Consider the following 19,042-nt stretch of genomic DNA (forward strand, 5'->3'; position numbering starts at 1 on the left):
TGGATACCTGCATTATCATACATAAGAAATTGGTTTAAATTGTAAGTAAATGAGGAAATTAAAAATGAACTGATTCTACAAATTCCGTGGTTTGTCACTATGTGTCCAGGAACACGTCCAGTTGTCTCTTGAAGGTCTCCAGCGTCAACTCCCCCTCTCTTAGATCCTTCGGTAGGATGTTGAACAGCCTTGGCCCTGCCACGGTAAGTGATCCTTCCCACAGGGATTGAAATCTGACTGCGGATCTGTTATGTAGTGGGGTGATCTTGCATAGTCTTTCCCTTCTCTTGTTGTGATATGTCTCAATCCTGATTCCTGAAGGAGTGAAGGTTTACTTAAATGTTTATTGATGTGATCCTAATTATGAGTTTTGGGCAACAAATTTTATATGTATAAACTTTTTAATATTTTGGCTTATTTTTTAATAAATAAAAATAAATACTTTAATAAAACAAAACCCTAATTATTCATTAATTCCCATTTTCTGTGACAAGCAATCTAACAGTAAATTTTCACTAAGTGAATGAGTTTGTTCCACCCACTACCTAGTGCACCTGGTTACAATGTGACAGTTGAACTCTATGAATCTAAGTTCTAACTAGGAGTCCAGTATTGTGCAGTTTTTTGGTGACAAGTGGCAAGGTATGTACAGTTTTTGCTGAGTCACAACTTATGTGTCCTTGACACTTGACATGTTACTTAGTCTACAAGGTAGCATGTTTCAACCAGGCCACCTTCTTTTACACTATTTGAATCAATTCCTTGCAATGAAAATTAAGTTTAAAAAACATAATTTTGGCATTGACATTATTTAACAAAATCTTTATTTCTGTAGTCTAATCTATGCTGTTTTATTAGACATAGCTTGACTATCACTCACTATTGCTTTGATGGTTGGTGACCCTGGTGGCATTTTTCAGTTTCTACTACAGTAACATGCAAAGAAATGTGGATAATTAACCATAGCAGCATAGCTGGTGCTGCGTCTTTATTAAAAAATTTTACTCTTTGTTCATTAATAAATATTTCAGTTGATGCAACTTAATTTGCTGTGTGATCTTCAAATTATAATTTGGTTTTCATTTTAATTCTAGGTTATTTTTCTTGTTAGACTTACTATTGAAGTAGAAACAAAGTGGTATTACTTTAGATTAAATGCATCCAAAAAAAGGGTGTTTTTCTTCTTTAATTATATGTTTTTTGGGGTGTAGATTAAGAATCTGAAATCCGTTTTTGGCGGTCGGCATCGAAAATTTTTAATGGAACCTGTTCCTAACTGGACCTAACCTGCGAGGTTTTCGTTGATCGGCTAGTTTTTTTTCTATGTACGGAGTCCGTCTGGCGGCCGGAAAAACCTAGCCAATAGATTTTTTCTATGTTTGTAGTCCGTTGGGCGGCTTGAAAAATCTAGCCAATCAATGAAAACCTCGCAGGTTAGGTCCAGTTAGGAACAGGTTCCATTAAAAATTTCCATTGCCGACCGCCAAAAACGGATTTCAGATTCTTAATCTACACCCCAAAAAACATATAATTAGAAAAAACTTTTTTTTTGATGCACTTTAATCTAAAGTATTACCAACAAACTTTTGGTGGAAGCTTCACACAGATACTGGTATGCCTGTTTTGCATTTTACAAGTTGATTTCAATAATTAATGTTTGCATTTTTAATATGAAAACGTGTGAAAAAATGCAATTATAACATGTTTTTGTTTTACAGTTTTAGCAGATTTCAATTCACTGAATAATAATTTGGGAAATTAGTCCTTTCATTTTATACTCCCACAATGCCTTCTATGATGGAATTGGAGGAAATGATTTCCAGCCGATTCTATGTGAGTAATATTTATATAATTAAAGAGTGGATTTGTATGACCTATACAGTATAATGCCATTTAACCTTACTGTTATGTAGGAATGAAGTTGTATTTTAAAATGAACTATTCCTTGAAAACCCTCTTATTATGTCTTCTGGTTTTCGTATGAGATACTTTTATGCCAATCAGTTATTATGAGCCCATCATACCACACCCCTAATTTGTTCTTAACACTAGAAGCACAGCAGTTGTGCACCACCTTAAAACACTGTTTGAGTTCATTCTGACATCATGCAGTAAAAATGCATAAATAAGTCTCTTTTGCCTCCAGAACCCAATTGGATGAATAAAATAACATTTTAATTGTTAATTTTACTAATTTTTAGCGTAACAGTTTCTAATTTGTTGGTAAGCAACCTCTGTGACATGTCATTACAAGGCAAAGAGCAGTACGTATGTGCTCTTCATCCAATCCTGCTGCCAATGTGTTATTATAAAAATATATTATGAGGTCTCAATGACCACATTGTGGTAGAGCACTCAATTAGTACTGAATACAGTTGATGTATCCAATTGTTATAAAGTAATCAAATATATAATAACAAAAAATAAGTCTCCAAATTTTATGGCAATCAAATAAACTGTTCGTATTTTATGCCTATTTTACGATGCAATTTGAAGTCATTTTGACCTCATTATGCTTCTAGTGTCTGAAATTTGCAGATCATGAAATATGTATGGTAGGTACATATCTATTACCTGGACAGCAAAGTGATGCAGGATTGCACCTTTTTATCATGCATATTTGTACTAATTTATATAACTTAATAATTTTTCATTATATTTTTCTGTATGATTGAACTCAGTTTATATAACACATACATCTTCAAATATTATTGAATTGGTGTTTTATATATTTCTATTACTTCAACTACCTACCTGCACCTGTAAGCAGGTAATGTTCTTGGTCAGTTGACATTTGCAAATTTTACATTCAAGATTTACAAAAAAGATTCATTTTGAAATGTTGTTGATTGTTGTTTATAATCGTCTAGGTTGAAGAAATAAGCTTCAATGTATTTCTATGTATGATTGCATGGAAAAGTGTTGAAGAATGGAGATTATCGGCTTTTTTGGGTTCAATTGAAACACGTTTGTACTCTGAAACTACTTAAATAATAGGACAGTTAACCTACCAAAGAAAATCATCTATAGACATAGTCCATACATACTAGCCAAATTTTGGCTAGTAGGAAGACCTCAGTGTCTGTTCAGAAGCTGCAATGCATTTTCTGAAATGATGATTTAATACAAATTTCTTACTCCTATCTAGTAGTGCTTGGATTTATCCTGGCATTATGAATACAGCTGTTTCTTTTGTTCCATTGATATTGAGCTACTATTTATTATTATTAACATGACGTTATGTATAAAATTGATAAATTCTAAGAATGTAAGCTTGTTTACTAAAAGTTCCTCTAAAAAATAAAGTTGAAAGAATTTCTAAATGAGAGACCATAAAACGAAATTGTTATTGAATTCAATAGGTTAATCAATCTTGCAATCATGTTTAAATAAATTTCTTTTCAAAGTATATAAGAATATATTTATATGTTCTCTTTACTTCATGATAAATAAGATTTTCCTAATTGTGATATTGCAATCCAAATTACTACATGCATCCAATGCCCATATGCACCAGACCCAAACTTGCCATAAACCAACTGGAATTCAGACTGAGATTAAGACTTCAAACCTAATACAAGATGGATACCAGAGGGCAAAATTAGAAAGGAACTCACACTAGATTAAAGTATTTCATTTAGTGGTTCACACAATTATTAATTTTATCTTGGTTTATGTTTTCAGGTGATCAGCAATAACAATGCTGAGAACTACAGAGGACATTATGCTCAGAGTGTGGGAGTTCACAGCTTGGCTGTCTACCCGGCACTCCAGCCTTCCATGCCGACACCATCCGCTGAAGCAAACAAAGGTTGGCATGTTTGGTCTTTTTATCAGTTTAATCTTCAAGCAGTGCATTGATATGCATATAATTTATATTTATAAACATTTTATGTGGAAGTAGATGATGTGCAGCTACAGTCGAGCAAAAATAGTTTTGGTATTCCAGAAAATTTTCTTAAGAATTTTCAGTAAAAATGTTCCAGGTCCTGGCAATAGATAAACCATTCTAAGGGACAAGTTATTGCTTCAACAATTTATTCTATAGCTTTATTGCTGTAGTTTTGGATCCAAATTCCAACATAAATAATTTTGAAAATAGGTACAAATAAACTTTTTGTTGAATGAAATAACTGGTTTCTTTAAATTTTGTAGACATGATTTTTGTTAAAAAAATAATAAGTATAAGTTCATTTTTATTTATTCTGTACAAAATTTGAGTACCCTTCAAATTATTAGCCCCAATGCAAAAGCAATTATGCTCAGCAATTTTTTGCATTCGTGTGCTCATCTTCATGCATTCAGCAGGATATGGGGAAAAAGGAAATACCTGGGTTAAAAAGATGCTTGATCTTTTTCATAGATCTTTTTATTTAATTTTCAAACTAGGATTTTTGACAAGAAAGGTTTATGCCTTTTAATCAAAATTATTTTTTTAACATAATTTTGTTATTGTTAAATTGTCAATGTTCTCATTTAATGTACATAACTCAATAAATTTCATTATCCCCAGGAGTGTCTATAATACAACATCTGTCACCCAAAAGTTGGCTCTTCTCGCGACATTCTCGTCAACTTGTGAACGAAGCCATGGGCACCTTCAGGAGTCTCCAGGGCATGGTGGAGGATGCCACCCCTAGGGAGGGCGATGACCCACTTGATTTAACTTCAGCTCTCATCAATAAAAGTCGGGAGTACAGGTAGGTTCATTATTATTGCCCGCTACACACACTAGTATTCAGTCTCATGAAGACACCATCAGTAAAACAAACATTTTACTTGATTAAGTTAGATTATGACTGTAAATATTTTCAGCATTGAGCGCCGTTATCAATAATATTTATATTATCTACAGGTCCATGCTTCAGGCATGTGTGTGTTCACTAAACAGTGACTTGGACAAGCTTGAGCCTGACAGTGATGAATATCAGGAGGTTTGTCATTCAATCTAATTTGATGATCAAGACCTGGACAATAACTTATTTTATAAACTGTGTTTCATGAATGCATAGTTACTGACAAAAATTTGCAGAGTCAAAATAGATGGAGAATACTTTTAATAAAATCTATTCAAAAATGAAATATTGAACAATATACTAGAATGGGATCCCATTACCAGTGCTTGAACGAATATCACATTTCCCCAGATGGCGGGACAGTGTCAGCTGCTCTACAAGATGGAGCTGCTCTTGGGCTTGGTTGAAATTATCTTTGTGGACTCGCGGCCTGGTAGGATCAAATTAATAACTGAATTTTTTCTCTTGTTTTCCATAAATTATTTCAATAATTTGATGCAAATCACGTAAGAATGAGGTTTGCACTGATTTTCCTGCATAATGGTGTGGAATAAAAAGTAATTATAGAGTTTGAAAGGTTTAACTAGTTACAAGTTTTGTTTTCTCGTGCAAACTTTGAAAATAGCTCTCCTTAATGCATGCAGGCTTTAATAATTGAAACTGAATGTATGTTCTCAAGCCTAACTAGTTCTTAGTGTATATGCCATTTATTTATTTAGTTATGAAGATTAAATGCATAAGAACAAACATCAAATCTCCTGACGAGATATAAATTTTCAATCATTAAATTGGTATCTAAAAATATCTAATCTTCAGGTTGGGGGGTTTGCTTTTATCCAGCGCCCCGTTTAACGACGATGCTAGCATGCGCAAAGGTGTAAAACAATGATGCATACAATACTTGCACGTGCATCTAGTGGCGTATGATCTATATCATGATTACAATTGTATTGTTTTCTGGATAGTTGGCTTCTAATGTACTCGGATAATCATTACCAAAATTAGATATGTGTTTGTTACAGGAAGTTTAATTTTGAGTCAGTTGGTGTGCTGGGTTCGTCTGCACTACCCTGCCTGTACCGAGCAGATGGTCAAAATCATGGCGGAAGAGGACCCGTCTCAGCACAACCTGTACTGGCAAACGGTTGGTCAGCGGGCCAATATCCTCTTCCTTATTCTTAATTTATCTGCATTACTTAGTGTGTATATTACCATGATTCTAAAGCTGTGCATATTTTATTTGAGGGACTTAAGAGTCGCTTGCAGTTATAGCAAGTTGCTCACTTGTAAAAATAGTTCATGGATTCTCGTGTCCAGTCAATAGGGATTGTTTTAATTTGTGTTCGAGCGTCTATTCACTCACGTTTGTATTATTAGTAGGAATCTTAGAGTAGAGGATATTTTTGATAGCTGTGTGATCTCCTTAGCAAAATTATTTTATGTGTCACTGCTGTTAGAGTAACATTTATAAGAAGTATATACAGGTGCTCAGGTACGACAACAAATATATCATTTTCAAATTTTATTCATTAATTTAATTTGTTTACTCAATTTTAATGTATATTTTATAAATTTTATGGTATCTCCTAAGTTTTATACTTGATTGTTTTCACATTTGAGTTGCCGATTCGTTTTAATGTTAATTTTTTTCCTGCGTTATCGGGAAATTTTTCAAGCAAGTGTGTAAATTGTTTGACGGCGTGTGCAGATTTATGAGTTGGTTTGCCAAGGCCGCATGTCTGATGCCAGACAAATGCTGCAGCAACATCCCTACTGCCACACTGACGCCTTTGTGGCCATTGAAGAAATTCTCAGGAAGATGCCGACGTATCAGGTTCGAGCCGACAACAATTTGATTTGAAAAGATTCCATTAAAGATTCTTATTATAATAACTAGGCTAAGAATTGTTCGTATCTTAATATGAAAAAATTGTCTTTTTATTCCAATTGCATTTACCAGTGTAAGTTGTAATTTTTGTAAGACGTCAAATTATGTTAGTACATGAGAATGTTCTATTTTAAGACTCCCGTTGGTGCCAAGTTGAGTTCAGATAAGCTAATTTTCCTTTTGGAAAATTTTGGTTGTTTAAGTGAATAAACTGGCCAATTGACAATAAAATAAACTAGCCAATTGACATGACAATATTCTATATTCCAGCTGTACAGCGGAGTATCAGATGGGGAGTTTATGCTTCGTTGGCAGCATTGGCAAGCTGAGTGTGAGAACAGACTCCAGGGAGGAGAGTTTGCCGCGTGGAGTCACCTGAAGAAACTCGCCGAGGTTACTGCTCAGTGTGCTAACTGAATAGACATGAGACAGGGCCTTGAGGTCCTGTGTGGTGTAAATATAAGACCTGCATGAATGTGGGTCTCGATTCTGGGTGATACAAATACAAGACCTGTTTGGATGTGTGCCTTTAGTCTCTGTGTGGTATGAATACGAGGCTTGCATGGGTGTGGGCTTCTAGTCTGCATGGTATGAATACGAGGCTTGCATGGGTGTGGGCTTCTAGTCTGCATGGTATGAATACGAGACTTGCAAGGGTATGGGCTTCTAGTCTGTATGTGTGAATCTAAGACATTGATGTTGGCTTCTAGTCTCAAAAGCATTGTACCTGGTGATACATTATTCAAGCAGTACTTCTTTCACATAATTTTTGCTGCATTCTATGTTCGTCTTAAGTAACATTTTCAGTATGAGCTGCAAGTACTTTCTGCTACTAAAACAACCCAGCTGTAACGTGACATCAAATAGTCTTTCAATAATGGTTGAACTATGCTTAACATCAAGTAAACATCTAACTGAAAAATAATTTATTTTCATTGTTTTTTTTTTTGTGGTAATGGCTATGTCGTTTATTAATTACCTCTTTGATGACTTAATTCTAATGGGGTTGTGGATATCGAGATTGTGACCACATGTTCGTTTTGAATCATGTGCAATCTATCAATGTGCCGTAAATTCATCTACAGACATATATTTTTCAGATAATGTGCGGAAATTCAGCAAGCATACTAAGCGTAACGATGTGTGGCGAAGGCAACCGCAACGACCGTGGAGGTTGTTGGGTACCGCACCTGTTGGCGACTTTGCTGTTCACGCAGCCCAACGTCAAGCTGCACAGGCTGCACGATGCGGCCACTCGCGCCATCACCGAGTGTTGCGTCAAGCTCTCCGCCCTCGACGCTTTGTTGCTCTCAGCCATGCAGGGCGACGCACTGCAGGTCAGACACTTGCTTCCTATGCATAGGTGAGCACAGGAAGATATTGTTTGCTGAAGAAATATATTTAGTGTTGTGTGAAATATTGTATTTGGCTAAATATAGCAACGATCCAAGTTAAGCATATCAATAAACGTCAGAGTTGGAGTGAGCCATCGAGTGTTGCAGGTTGTGCGTGGATGCCAACAAACGCTCGATAACCTGTGGCTCGGTGCGCACCTCACGGACCTCCTTCACCACGCTCTGGCCTCTCAACGCCACACTCAACTGTCAGTTATGCACTCCTCACCTCAACTATTAACGACGTTATTTACGCAGAAATGAATTTTGGATTAGTTAGGACGAATTAATCTGACTTGAAATGGAGTGGGATAAGGCTCATTACATTCCTAATAAATTGTAAATTCACTATTGAAGAATATCGTAAAAATAAGAATATAAATTATTACAAGTTGACAGTTTAGAACAGAATGAGTAGCCAACAAGCGTCGAGGCATTTAACCATCAAATGCTCCATAAATTCTTCAATTGAGTTTGGAAAAAGATATGAATAAGAAAATTGATTTACCCACATGGGTAAATATTGTAATATTTTGGATGACTGATGCACATACCTTATCTTGGATCACTGACTCATTTCATTATTCGGATTTATTCCAGTTTTTGAACAGTTTGCGCTGAACTGATGTCAGTAGTTTCTTCTTCTGCTGATAACACCAAACCAACCTGAGGTTGAAGAATTTTTTTTGCCATATGAATCGCTCGTGGCACATACAAACATAAAACTTTATCGTAATGCTGTGCAGGTCTCTTGCTGCAATGAGGGAAAGTATAGTACAAGACTACGCCCTCGAGCTCGCAGGTCATCCCAGCCTCTGGCAGGTAATGCAGTCTAGTCAACGCTCAGCGTGGCTTGTCTCACTTTTTTGTTCTAATTTACTGGAATTCACGGTAGTGGTTGGTTAATGCTAGTACCTACATTTTTATTATGTCAATTACTTGGTTTATGGTAACTTTCTGATTTAATAACTAGTAATTATTCACATGAGGTAAAGGAGCGCACAGTTCATGTTTTTACTTAATTTTTTATTCTCGGGAAAATCGTGTGCCAGAAAGAAGTTAGAAAATAATTTCTACAGCTTGTCTCCATTGATGTGTACCGTGAATGTGGCAGGTTGGCATCGTGTATCTCGACAGGTTAACGCGTGTTCAGACCCTAACTACTTGACTGTTGCAGGTTGGCATCGTGTATCTCGACAGGTTAACGCGTGTTCAGACCCTAACTACCCTGACTGTGGCAGGTTGGCATCGTGTATCTCGACTACTGCGGCACCGAGGGCGTGAAGGACGCGTCTCCCCTCACCTCGCTGCTGCTCGAGCGCGTGCCCCTCACATCAGATGCCAAGGCTCATAAAGTCATCAACATGGCGGAGCAAAGGAACCTAGAACACGTTGGTCAGTTGCATCTGCTCATTTTCAACGTTGAATGGCAATTTTTACCCAATAGATTATCGCTAAATGCTAATGGTCCTATTGAAGAATAGCCGTTGGTGCAATATTATAAATCTTTTTTATCCTATATATGATTAAAATCTAATGTGATGCAGTATTGTCATTTTGCTCATACAAGCAACAATGGCATTTAATAGTATGGCCAGATTATATATATTAAAGATGTTGGTCTGAGTTCATTTTATCGAGAAATATCGTTTATTTATATCATAGAAATATTTTATCATTTAAATATCGCGAGCCATTGCGTTAGTACGCGGCGTGTGTCGCGTCATGGGACGCAGGGCTGCCAACGAGGGGCGCCTGGCCGCCGCCATCTGGTGGGCGGTGAGAGCCAAGGACGCGCCCTTCACATCGCACACGGCGCACCAGGTGAGGCATGTGACGTGCCAGGTGAGGCATGTGACGTGTCATGTGAGGCATGTGACGTGCCAGGTGAGGCATGTGACGTGCCAGGTGAGGCATGTGACGTGCCAGGTGAGGCATGTGACGTGCCAGGTGAGGCATGTGACTTACGCCGCGTCCACGCATCACTAGCAGAGAGGAAGATGGGCAGGACTATTGCTAGTGTATACTAGTTTAACAGTCAAGTGTCCTTCAGGTATCTCACATTATTATTTTAAATGCAAATAATGTTAACTGAATGCTTATATTTACATGCATTGACATTATTTCCGATGCTTCAACATCCTGCCCTGAATCTAACTAGAACCATGCATTTTGTAAAATTCATTTGTAACCATTTTTATTTTAAAAATTTCTGTTCTGAAGCAATTTAGTTTCCATCTTTCTCACGCCTGTCTTTTGCCTCCTGCAAACTCTCCTATGAATTATTTTGTGAATGTTTCCTCAGCGCTTGACTGACACATTATGATCATTATGAGTCATGATGCTTCATAGAACTGCTTCTTATTCATTAAATAAAGAGACGCTGATGAAGGTACTGGCTAATCACAACTGCAGTGGTTATTATTGTTACGTCAGGTCTTGCACCGCTACCTAACATCAGGAGAGTTCCAGTCCTCGGCCCTGTTGTTGGACCATCTCGGGCCCACCATGCTGCTCTCCGAAACGCTCACTTTCCTGGGTATGTTGAACTGTGAATATTTATTCAATTGTAAAATCATTTGCGTATATATTCCAATTTTTGTTCTTAGTAGTTTTAAGTCAACTTTAATTAATTAGACTAATCAAATCCACACCAAATTCACCAATCTACATCAAATCTACGCCGAATTCACAACTTGAAATATTTAACCCATAGATACCATTTTCCAAGATAAAAACTTGAGTTTGCGATTGCTAGTGAGAACTAATTTACGTGATGTAACAACCAATGTTTCGGAGAGAAAATTTCAGTTGTAAACAATACCTGCACAGGGAAATACCGCGAGTTTCATTCGCTGTACAACCGAGGCGACCGCAAGCAGGCAGCTGACCTCCTCGTGACGCTCATCTCCTCAAAGCTTGCACCTCAATAGTCAGTTCGAAATAGTTCTCTTTGCCTCATTTATGACATAAATAGCATAATTCTCACAGCACATGGCGATGAACTGGATTTGTATGTATATAATAAAATTTATTATCGGGCCTATCCAGATGAGATAGCGAGCGAGCAACACCTCAAAATTTTCCATCCAACGAACATTGACATTGATTTAATTTTAGTTTCTCAACGCATGCTGCTGATGTTTCTACAAGTAGCAAATGAGTGGGAAATAGTATGTGGCCAATTAAACTGATTAATATGCATAAAAATTCATGTAATATAAGTTCTAATGTATTTTTTTTGTAGTTTTTGGCCAGTGCTGCTGCTTGATGTGCTCCCTCTGCTGCAGTCATCAGAAGATAGCCAAGACAAAGACGACGAAATCGTGGTGACGGCAGCGCACACGTACGAGCTCATGTACTGCCTCAACTCAGTCGTCGACAAGTTCCAGCGCGACAACTCGCGCGACCGCGGCAGGCACGTACTGCCTTCTTTCACAAGTTTATTCTTATTGGAACACTGTAAACTGGTCCACTAAGCCACCTTGCCTGAACAGGGTTTACTTGGTGTCTAACAGTAAACAATTTGAAACTTACACACGCTTACACAAAATATGTACTGCATTACACTCCGTTTAGAGTGTAACAAGCTCGGTACGTTTTGTGATGCCAGTTCCCGGAGCAGCCGACTGGGGTATTTTAGAAACTGATACACAATTTCAACTAAACTGAGCTTAATAAGTGTAGTGATTTTTGCCAAGGTATCCACTGCTGTATTAACGTTTTTTTGTGTTAACAGCGCAGTGGCGATGGAGTGCGGGTTAGTTCGCGCCTTCACGCAGCGCGAGCACGAACTACGAACTTGTCTCGCACACAACCTCGCAAGAGCTATCGTGACAGAGAGCAGCTCTCATTCTGTCACAGCTATGTCGGGTATTTCAGCGGCATAGTCTTCTAATTTAGAGAATGAAATGTCTTCTGTCATTTCACTCAGATTTTCACGTCTTCCGTGCAGCACTCTCAAAGCTTCCCGGAAATAAAAAATGAATTGAAAGAAAGTTTGATTTGTAACCTCACCTCTTGCGCTAATGGGCACGGGAATGGCGAGCGTAACCCTCTAGTCACAGGCTGGAAGTAGCGGGTCTCTTAGTACGTAGGCAGTAAATGCCTCTGCGGAGTCACTCATTCGAGACAGCCAGAGCCATATCAATTGATATACACCCGCGAAGCTAGTGGTTTACTTGCACATGTCAACATGAACATATCCTTTTAGGTAGAGGCAGTTATAGCGAATTGTGAAAATGAAACAAAAAATTTCATGTTGCAATACATATAATTCCTGCATGTGCCAATGAAAGGAATATTCTAATAAAAAAACTTGCGCTGCCATCAGTAACGCGCCTTATTAAAGCCTAAAAGTGCGAAAATTAATTTCCGCACGGCGATTACATCGACGCCAAAAAAATGAACGATGTCTTAAGATAGCACGAAAGATCTACCTGATCAAACTGTACTAATAAAAAAACGAGGGTCGCTCAATATTCCTTATTGATCACAAGCATCAAGCTTATCATAAAAAGCATTGTTTGCTATCTTAAGGAATAACACCAACGGATTCAAGTTATACAAACTATCGAAAACAATATTGGTCAAGATGTGCGAGGGACAGAATAGACGTGGAATACAAAGTATACAGGATAAACGACATACAAACAGAGCCAAGATTCAACAGCATAGCTAAAGAACCCCGCAACTTTGATAAGCGTCGCAGCGACTCTGGCCGCTCGTGGGGGTCGAATAAAGCCGGCATGGGCAAATGCAAAGACGAGTCTAATTGGAAATTATAGCATTAAACATTCTATTGGATAACAGGTGATTTTGATGATCCATTGCCTTACATCATTGAAATAATAAAACCTGCTTTATTTGTTGAATGAGCTGAAGAACACCTCAACCTCTCACGTATCTTAAAAACGAAAAAGAGACCGCTACATAACCTGACAGAAATAAAAGGCTGGCAATCAAATTTTAGAAAATTCCTTTCAAATTCCTTACAGCTAGTAGTTGTAGCAAGAAGTGCCCGCAGTTAAACCTAAGCAGCCTAACCCTAATCAATGGTTGCTTTGTTAAGAGGCCAATATCGAAGAGGAGCGTTATTGCCCGTAGTAGGGTCTCTGTACTGAGGAGTAGTTGCTGCGACTATTCCTGTACGCGCCGCCAGCACTGGCACCGGCACCACCACCAGCACCACTTCCACGTGGCATGCCACCTCTATTGGCACCTCGCATTCCTCTGAAGCCGCCGGAGCTGGGACCACCCATACCGCCGCGATTCCTGAAGCTTTGGGGTCCTCCATAGCCTCCTCGGTTGCTGTTCTGATAGCCGTTAGAGCTGAAACCACCTCTGCCGCGATAACCTCCGTTGTTGTGATTAGTATTCATTCGGCCACGTCCACCTCGTCCTCGGGAATACATACTGCCTCTGCGGTCGTCGTAATCTTCCTCACCGCCCCAATACGAGCCCTCATCGTGACCACTGCCATAATCATCAACCTCGTTGTCACGCCTCATGCGATTGGGAGGTCCATTCCTGTAACCGCTGCCACCGCCCATCTTGCGGTCATACTCATCTTGCTGCTGTGGCTGCATTGCGGGTCGAGGAGGACTACGAACGTCGCTCCAATTTCCTCCCATGTTGCCATCACCCTCTTCAGATCCCCAGCTTCTGTTGCGGCGATTTTTGTCTTCAATAGGAGCAGCGCTCCAGTCTGTGGATGAGGACTGATTTTCAGCGCCAGGAGAAGTGCATGTCTGAACGCCGCCGTTCATTTGCGGCTGATCGTCGCTCCAACTTTGACTGGGTTGATCCCAACTTGAAGACGTATGTTCTTGAGGGAGTGGAATTGGCGGAGGGGGGTTGGGAGTGTTGTCCAAAGTAGGAGTCAGTGCTGCCTGGGGAGGAGCAGCGGCAGAGGGTGGAGGGACGGAATACGCCAAAGCATCGGGGGCGTAGGTGGAGCTGTGTGAAGGTGGGGGTGCATGACTGAAGAACTGCTCTGCCTCAAGTTGATGAGGAGCAGGAGGCTGTCTAGAGTTACTAGAGTGAATTGGGGGAGGTGGAACGTTAGATAGACTCGTGGCAGGAGGTGGAACGGTGGGGGGGAAATTAGGAGTAGGAATGGCGGCGAGATTATTAATGGAGTGAGGCAAATTCTGTGCAGAAACGGATGATTGGGTGACGGAGTGTTGTGCAGGAGGTGTCGTGTAATGCTCAACAGGGGCTACATGAGGATCAGCAGTGACTGTCATTTCAGCTGGGTTCACGCTTCCAATAGATACGACAGCAGGATCCATGTACACAGCGACTTCGCTCACGGTAGACGACGTGCCTCCAGATGGTTTATCTATTACGCTTTCTTGCAGAAAGTCAAATGAGCCCAAAGTTAGGAGGTCTTTGATAGAATCATTATGAAGGCTGTTACAATCGTCCGCGTCTTCTAATTCCTCTCTTTGATTGAGCTCTTGTTGGTGGAGGTGTTGTTGTTGGAGCTGCTGCTGCTGCAGCTGCTGGTGCTGCTGCCGTTGCTGCTGTTCCAATTTCTGTTGATGGGCAATGTTCTTCTGTTGCTGTTCATGATCCATCTGGAACATAACCTGAAGGTGTTGTTGGTGCTGTTGTTGCTGTTGAGTAAAAGCTGCTACGAAGGCTTCTTGAGATGTAATATTTGGCAGCTGCAGCGCTTCGTTCATGAGGAGAGGGGCCGATTGCTGCTGTTGTGGGTGTGGCTGCAGGCCAGGTGGAGGAGGAGGCTGTGCATCTCTTATCAAGAAGGCAGTAGTAGAAGCATCGACAGGAACGGCCCCAGCAGCAGCCATTGTTAGGTCATCTATTTTGTTGAAAGAAGCTACAGGAGCAATCATATCTCCAGAATGATTCAGAAGCTGGGCAGCATCACCAGATGTGGCTTCTTCTTCAACTGTCTGACCAACAGCAGCCTCGGGTTCAGATATTTCCTGCAGATGAAAATGCATTTAGGAGGCAATAATTGGGACTACGATACATTTTATATTTTCTGAGAAGCAACAGAAATAAAGCCTTAAAATGAAAGAAGATCTAACAGTTAAATTATTTTGTCCTTCAATATATTAATCTAGACTGAAAGACTAGATTAATCACTTAAAGAGGAAATTTTGCCATGAATAATGTGCGGGTAGCATACAAAATAAAATGCACGCATCTGTTTAATAATCTAGCAAATGCCGAGGTCATCAGGAGTGAGATAAATCCGAAAATGAATCAACTTAAACTAGAATAGAACATGAATCTCATTCACAGTGTATAAATGTTCACTCTGAGTAAAGCCTCATTCTTACTAAAATGAATAAAAAATAAAAAAGCCTCATTCTTATAAAAATAAATAAAATAAATACGAGTTCTAGGGAGAAAATAGAGGTCACCTTATCACATTCCTGGTCAGCTGCAGGCTGTTCCGGTTCGCTCTGCTCCTCTGGCTCAGGTTCCACAGGCTTCTCCACATAGTACGAGCAAACGGACGCACTATCAATGAAATTGGTCTTGATATCCTCGTAAGTGGTTCCTTTCGTGACGAATTTGTTACGTCCGTCCACCAACAGATGAATATGCTGAGCAGAGCTATGAACAACATCCTGAACAACAATAGAATGACGCCATGAAATACCTGAGCAACTTGAAGACATTGGAAGGGACAGTAGGACTGAGAGTAAGAGATCGTGGCAAACAGAGAGTTGGTGAGTGGTAAACCTGCCTACATCCACAAACCTGGCCAAAAAATTTTTTGTCATTAGACAGAGCTTATTTCCCAAACAGGGTTAACTATTTTGTGACCCTTCTTTACATAGGTTTTCTTTGAAAATTAGCCAGAAATTCATTTTTTACAGAAGAGGGTTGAAACAAGCACTGAAATGACAAGCAATGATTGCTCTAACATATTCTTTTGTCAAATTAAATTCAGAGCAATTAGAATGCACGCCATGGGCTGGTCCTTTCTTACCCCATGAAGGCTGCGATCCTGTCTTACCCCATTTGACTATAATCATCATGAAATATCTTCTGCTACTCATTCAAGATTGAAATCAGCCTTAATGAATAATTCTTTTGCTATCCAGCAATTCACCCAATGTTTCACATTACCACATACAGATTTATCATCAAGTTGAAACTCACGCCAATAGACTTGGTGCTTTCAGTAACTGGTGGAGGAGTGATGAGTGCATGGATGCGCTGCAGCTTCTCTATGAGCTCCTCTGAGGCACATGGATGCTCTTCGCTTGGAGGTTCAGAGAATAGTTCAGGGTGCGTAACTGCCAACTGCAGGCACGACTGACAAAAAAGTGTGTACAATTAGAACAGAAATAATAAAACAGAAGAGTTTCTGAACTAAATAAAAAAAATGAAAAACTTATTCAGATCAGATTTTTATCAGCAACAAGGATTTATCAGTAAAAAATTTAGAAGCACATTTCTTAGGTTTAAAACACAAATTGGAGAAATTTGAAAACCATAACATTTCAAACTGATGATGCAAAAAAAGATGGATTTAATTTCCATCAGTCATTTAAAGAGTTTTTCAGTCTCATACTAATTATTTCAGTGATGTGCCTTAAAATGGGGAGACTTGAACTCTTGACAAGGGTACTTGGGCAAATTTCAGCACTTACATTTCTGCAATGCAAATAATCACATAGTGAAAGTAAAAAATATCTCCTAATTGTATTTGTTGATTATCTCATGGTACTTCAAAAGACATCAACACAATTTTTCTAGAGCAAAAACTTTTTGAGTATAGGGTTTTCTCTTTTTGAATGTCAAAACAGTCCCCGTCACCCCATCGATGATCCAGGTCACCCCTTTTTAAGGTGTAGTGATATTACAAAGAGGTTTGATATTCTTTGGAATTCAGCTCAACTACAAGATGAACATGTGTAATAAGTAACCAATATAGAAATGCATTTTAATAAGCTTATTGCATATTGACTTTCTTGCCGTATCATGTTATTAAAAAGAATCAAAAACAAGCAAAAATATGTTTCATTTCTGGAAAAAAGTATGCATAACACTTTCATTCAAGTTCAAATTATTACCTGGATTTTCAGAACTTCCTTGATTCGTTCAAAGATTTCCCGGGCTTTTTCCTGAGATGCTTTTTTCTGTTGCTTCTTGAATCGCGTCCGGTGCTCATTCAGAGACTGGATTGGAATGTTTGTTTATTAGACTGTAGCAAACCTTGTGCTTTGATTTATGTATTTAAATTCAATGTGTATCATTAAGATCATGTGTGAGCATGAGTTTAAAATTCAACTCAAACTTTTCAGGAATACATCTCAACCTATTCAATGTTCACAACTACCATACATGTAATCAAAGAGCAAAACTTTACAATCATTTATTTATGACATTTCTAATTCACTCTGTTCATTTACAAAAATCTTATAGAATCTTGAGGGCACTGACCTCATTGACAACTTGGCTGATCTCCTTGACAGCATCCAGGGCAGAATAAACAGCATCCATCTCTCTGAGGTGGTTGAGTTGGTCAGGAGTTATCTTCTTGTACTGGATGGTGTCTTTGGACAAATTCTTGAAGAAAACACCTCGAGGATGAGCAGGGTCTGAATCAAGTTCCGTCTGGGGAAAAAATGGAAAGAATTATAAATTGCACATTTACACAAAACTCTCAAGTACAAGCATGCTAAGATGAGTATTACTGGAAGTCTCAAGAGAAGGGTCTTTTTCTACATCAGAGATTTTATTTTGCAGCATCTTTTGTGATAAGGAAAATTTAGTCGACATGTTACAACAGACAGTTCCAGAACAGGAGTAGGAAGTTAAGAGGTTGTGTGCAGCTCCACAGGTCAATTCTTACAGTATATTTACCATGAAAAAATGAGGGGCCAAATGAGGTACACACTGCCTATAAAGATGGCAGTCAGCTGCACTGACAAGTGTACCATATATGTGCACAATGTGCACCCAGCAAGTTCACTACAAGCCTAAAGGTGCACATTGCAGCAAATGTATTGAAGATAATTGTTATGCAGGTGCAATTTGATTTATAGAACTGAAAGTTTTCATAATGGAATGGATAAAAAAGCTATAACTATCATAGGATAGAGCTATTTCTGCTTACTTGTATGAAATGTTGATTTGGAAAAATCAAACTCCTTAAAAAAATTATGTTGAGTGCTCTCTTATATTAGAGTAATGTAAATATTATAGTTGTTACTTTATACATTAAAAAATTCATTTAATTACTTACACGTAACTATGAAGAATCCAACATATATATATATATACCTTCCTCCTAAAGAACCTCCTCCCATCTTTTTCAGTTACCTTTTTAAGTACCTATATCAACTTGGCAATTTGGAATTTTTACTAAAACCTGAGCTTTCAACTACTTCATATGCATGTTAGTTTTTTGAAATTCTAGCCATTTCTAAGTAGGAAGCAAAATTATGCAAAATTGGAAGACAAAGAACACATTTGTACAAAACAACCCTAGACAGGAAAACACAGCTGATAAATTCTCAGCATGCATTATAGATATTTATTGATAATATATCAATAACTGTAATATTGAATAATTTTTGTAATAACTAGCCTTCATAAAGTATATGTTAAGAGAGTCTATGTTAACATCTTAGTCTATTTTTAAGCAAAAATATCAATGGATTACGAGGCACAAATCTCCTCACATCAGACACTAGAGTCTGGGCTTTTAGTTTTGAGAAATTTTTTAAAACTTGTTTGAGGACTTTTGAGCAGATCACATATAAAACATGGAAAATGAAATTTTAGCTTTAATAAGCATAAATGTACCTGAATTTTATGGAAAACTAAATTGTTTTGTTGGACCAACTTGTGTTTATATGGGTGAGAATTTTCAATGTTCATCTTAGATTTACACTAGTTGAAATAATGTGAAACAGAGCTTAAACAGGGATGACATAAAATAGATACTTGACACCATGATATAGTTTATT

At 38.4% G+C, this 19,042-nt stretch overlaps 2 protein-coding genes across 3 annotated transcripts; one reads left to right on the plus strand and one right to left on the minus strand.

The window, feature by feature from the left end:
- Positions 1 to 1,682: 1,682 nt before the first annotated feature.
- LOC108680755 (nuclear pore complex protein Nup85) lies at positions 1,683 to 12,070 on the plus strand. 2 transcript variants are annotated; one of them, XM_018169654.2, is made up of 18 exons: positions 1,683 to 1,833; positions 3,685 to 3,811; positions 4,514 to 4,700; positions 4,856 to 4,934; positions 5,148 to 5,229; positions 5,819 to 5,940; positions 6,505 to 6,630; positions 6,955 to 7,077; positions 7,785 to 8,021; positions 8,187 to 8,287; positions 8,825 to 8,900; positions 9,193 to 9,209; positions 9,337 to 9,473; positions 9,784 to 9,902; positions 10,515 to 10,617; positions 10,911 to 11,010; positions 11,326 to 11,496; positions 11,818 to 12,070. In XM_018169654.2, the coding sequence occupies exons 1-18, from the start codon at positions 1,786 to 1,788 to the stop codon at positions 11,966 to 11,968; spliced, it is 2,106 nt and encodes a 701-aa protein (XP_018025143.1). In that variant the 5' UTR covers positions 1,683 to 1,785; the 3' UTR covers positions 11,969 to 12,070. The 2 variants fall into 2 exon arrangements, with proteins under 2 accessions (XP_018025143.1, XP_018025150.1); XM_018169661.2 differs by lacking the exon at positions 9,193 to 9,209 and having other exon boundaries at positions 9,320 to 9,473.
- Positions 12,071 to 12,332: 262 nt separating this feature from the next.
- Positions 12,333 to 17,684, minus strand: LOC108680724 (homeotic protein female sterile; the record flags this gene model as incomplete). The annotated part of the gene is given in 5 exon segments (XM_018169614.1): positions 12,333 to 15,031; positions 15,476 to 15,685; positions 16,224 to 16,379; positions 17,141 to 17,245; positions 17,511 to 17,684. Coding segments are annotated over 5 exon segments (2,505 nt in total), but the record flags the coding sequence as incomplete, so codon positions are not given.
- Between the last annotated feature and the right edge of the window lie 1,358 nt (positions 17,685 to 19,042).

Source organism: Hyalella azteca, unplaced genomic scaffold (genome assembly GCF_000764305.2).
Source record: "Hyalella azteca isolate HAZT.00-mixed unplaced genomic scaffold, Hazt_2.0.2 contig15104, whole genome shotgun sequence".
Taxonomy (NCBI): Eukaryota; Metazoa; Arthropoda; class Malacostraca; order Amphipoda; family Hyalellidae; genus Hyalella; species Hyalella azteca.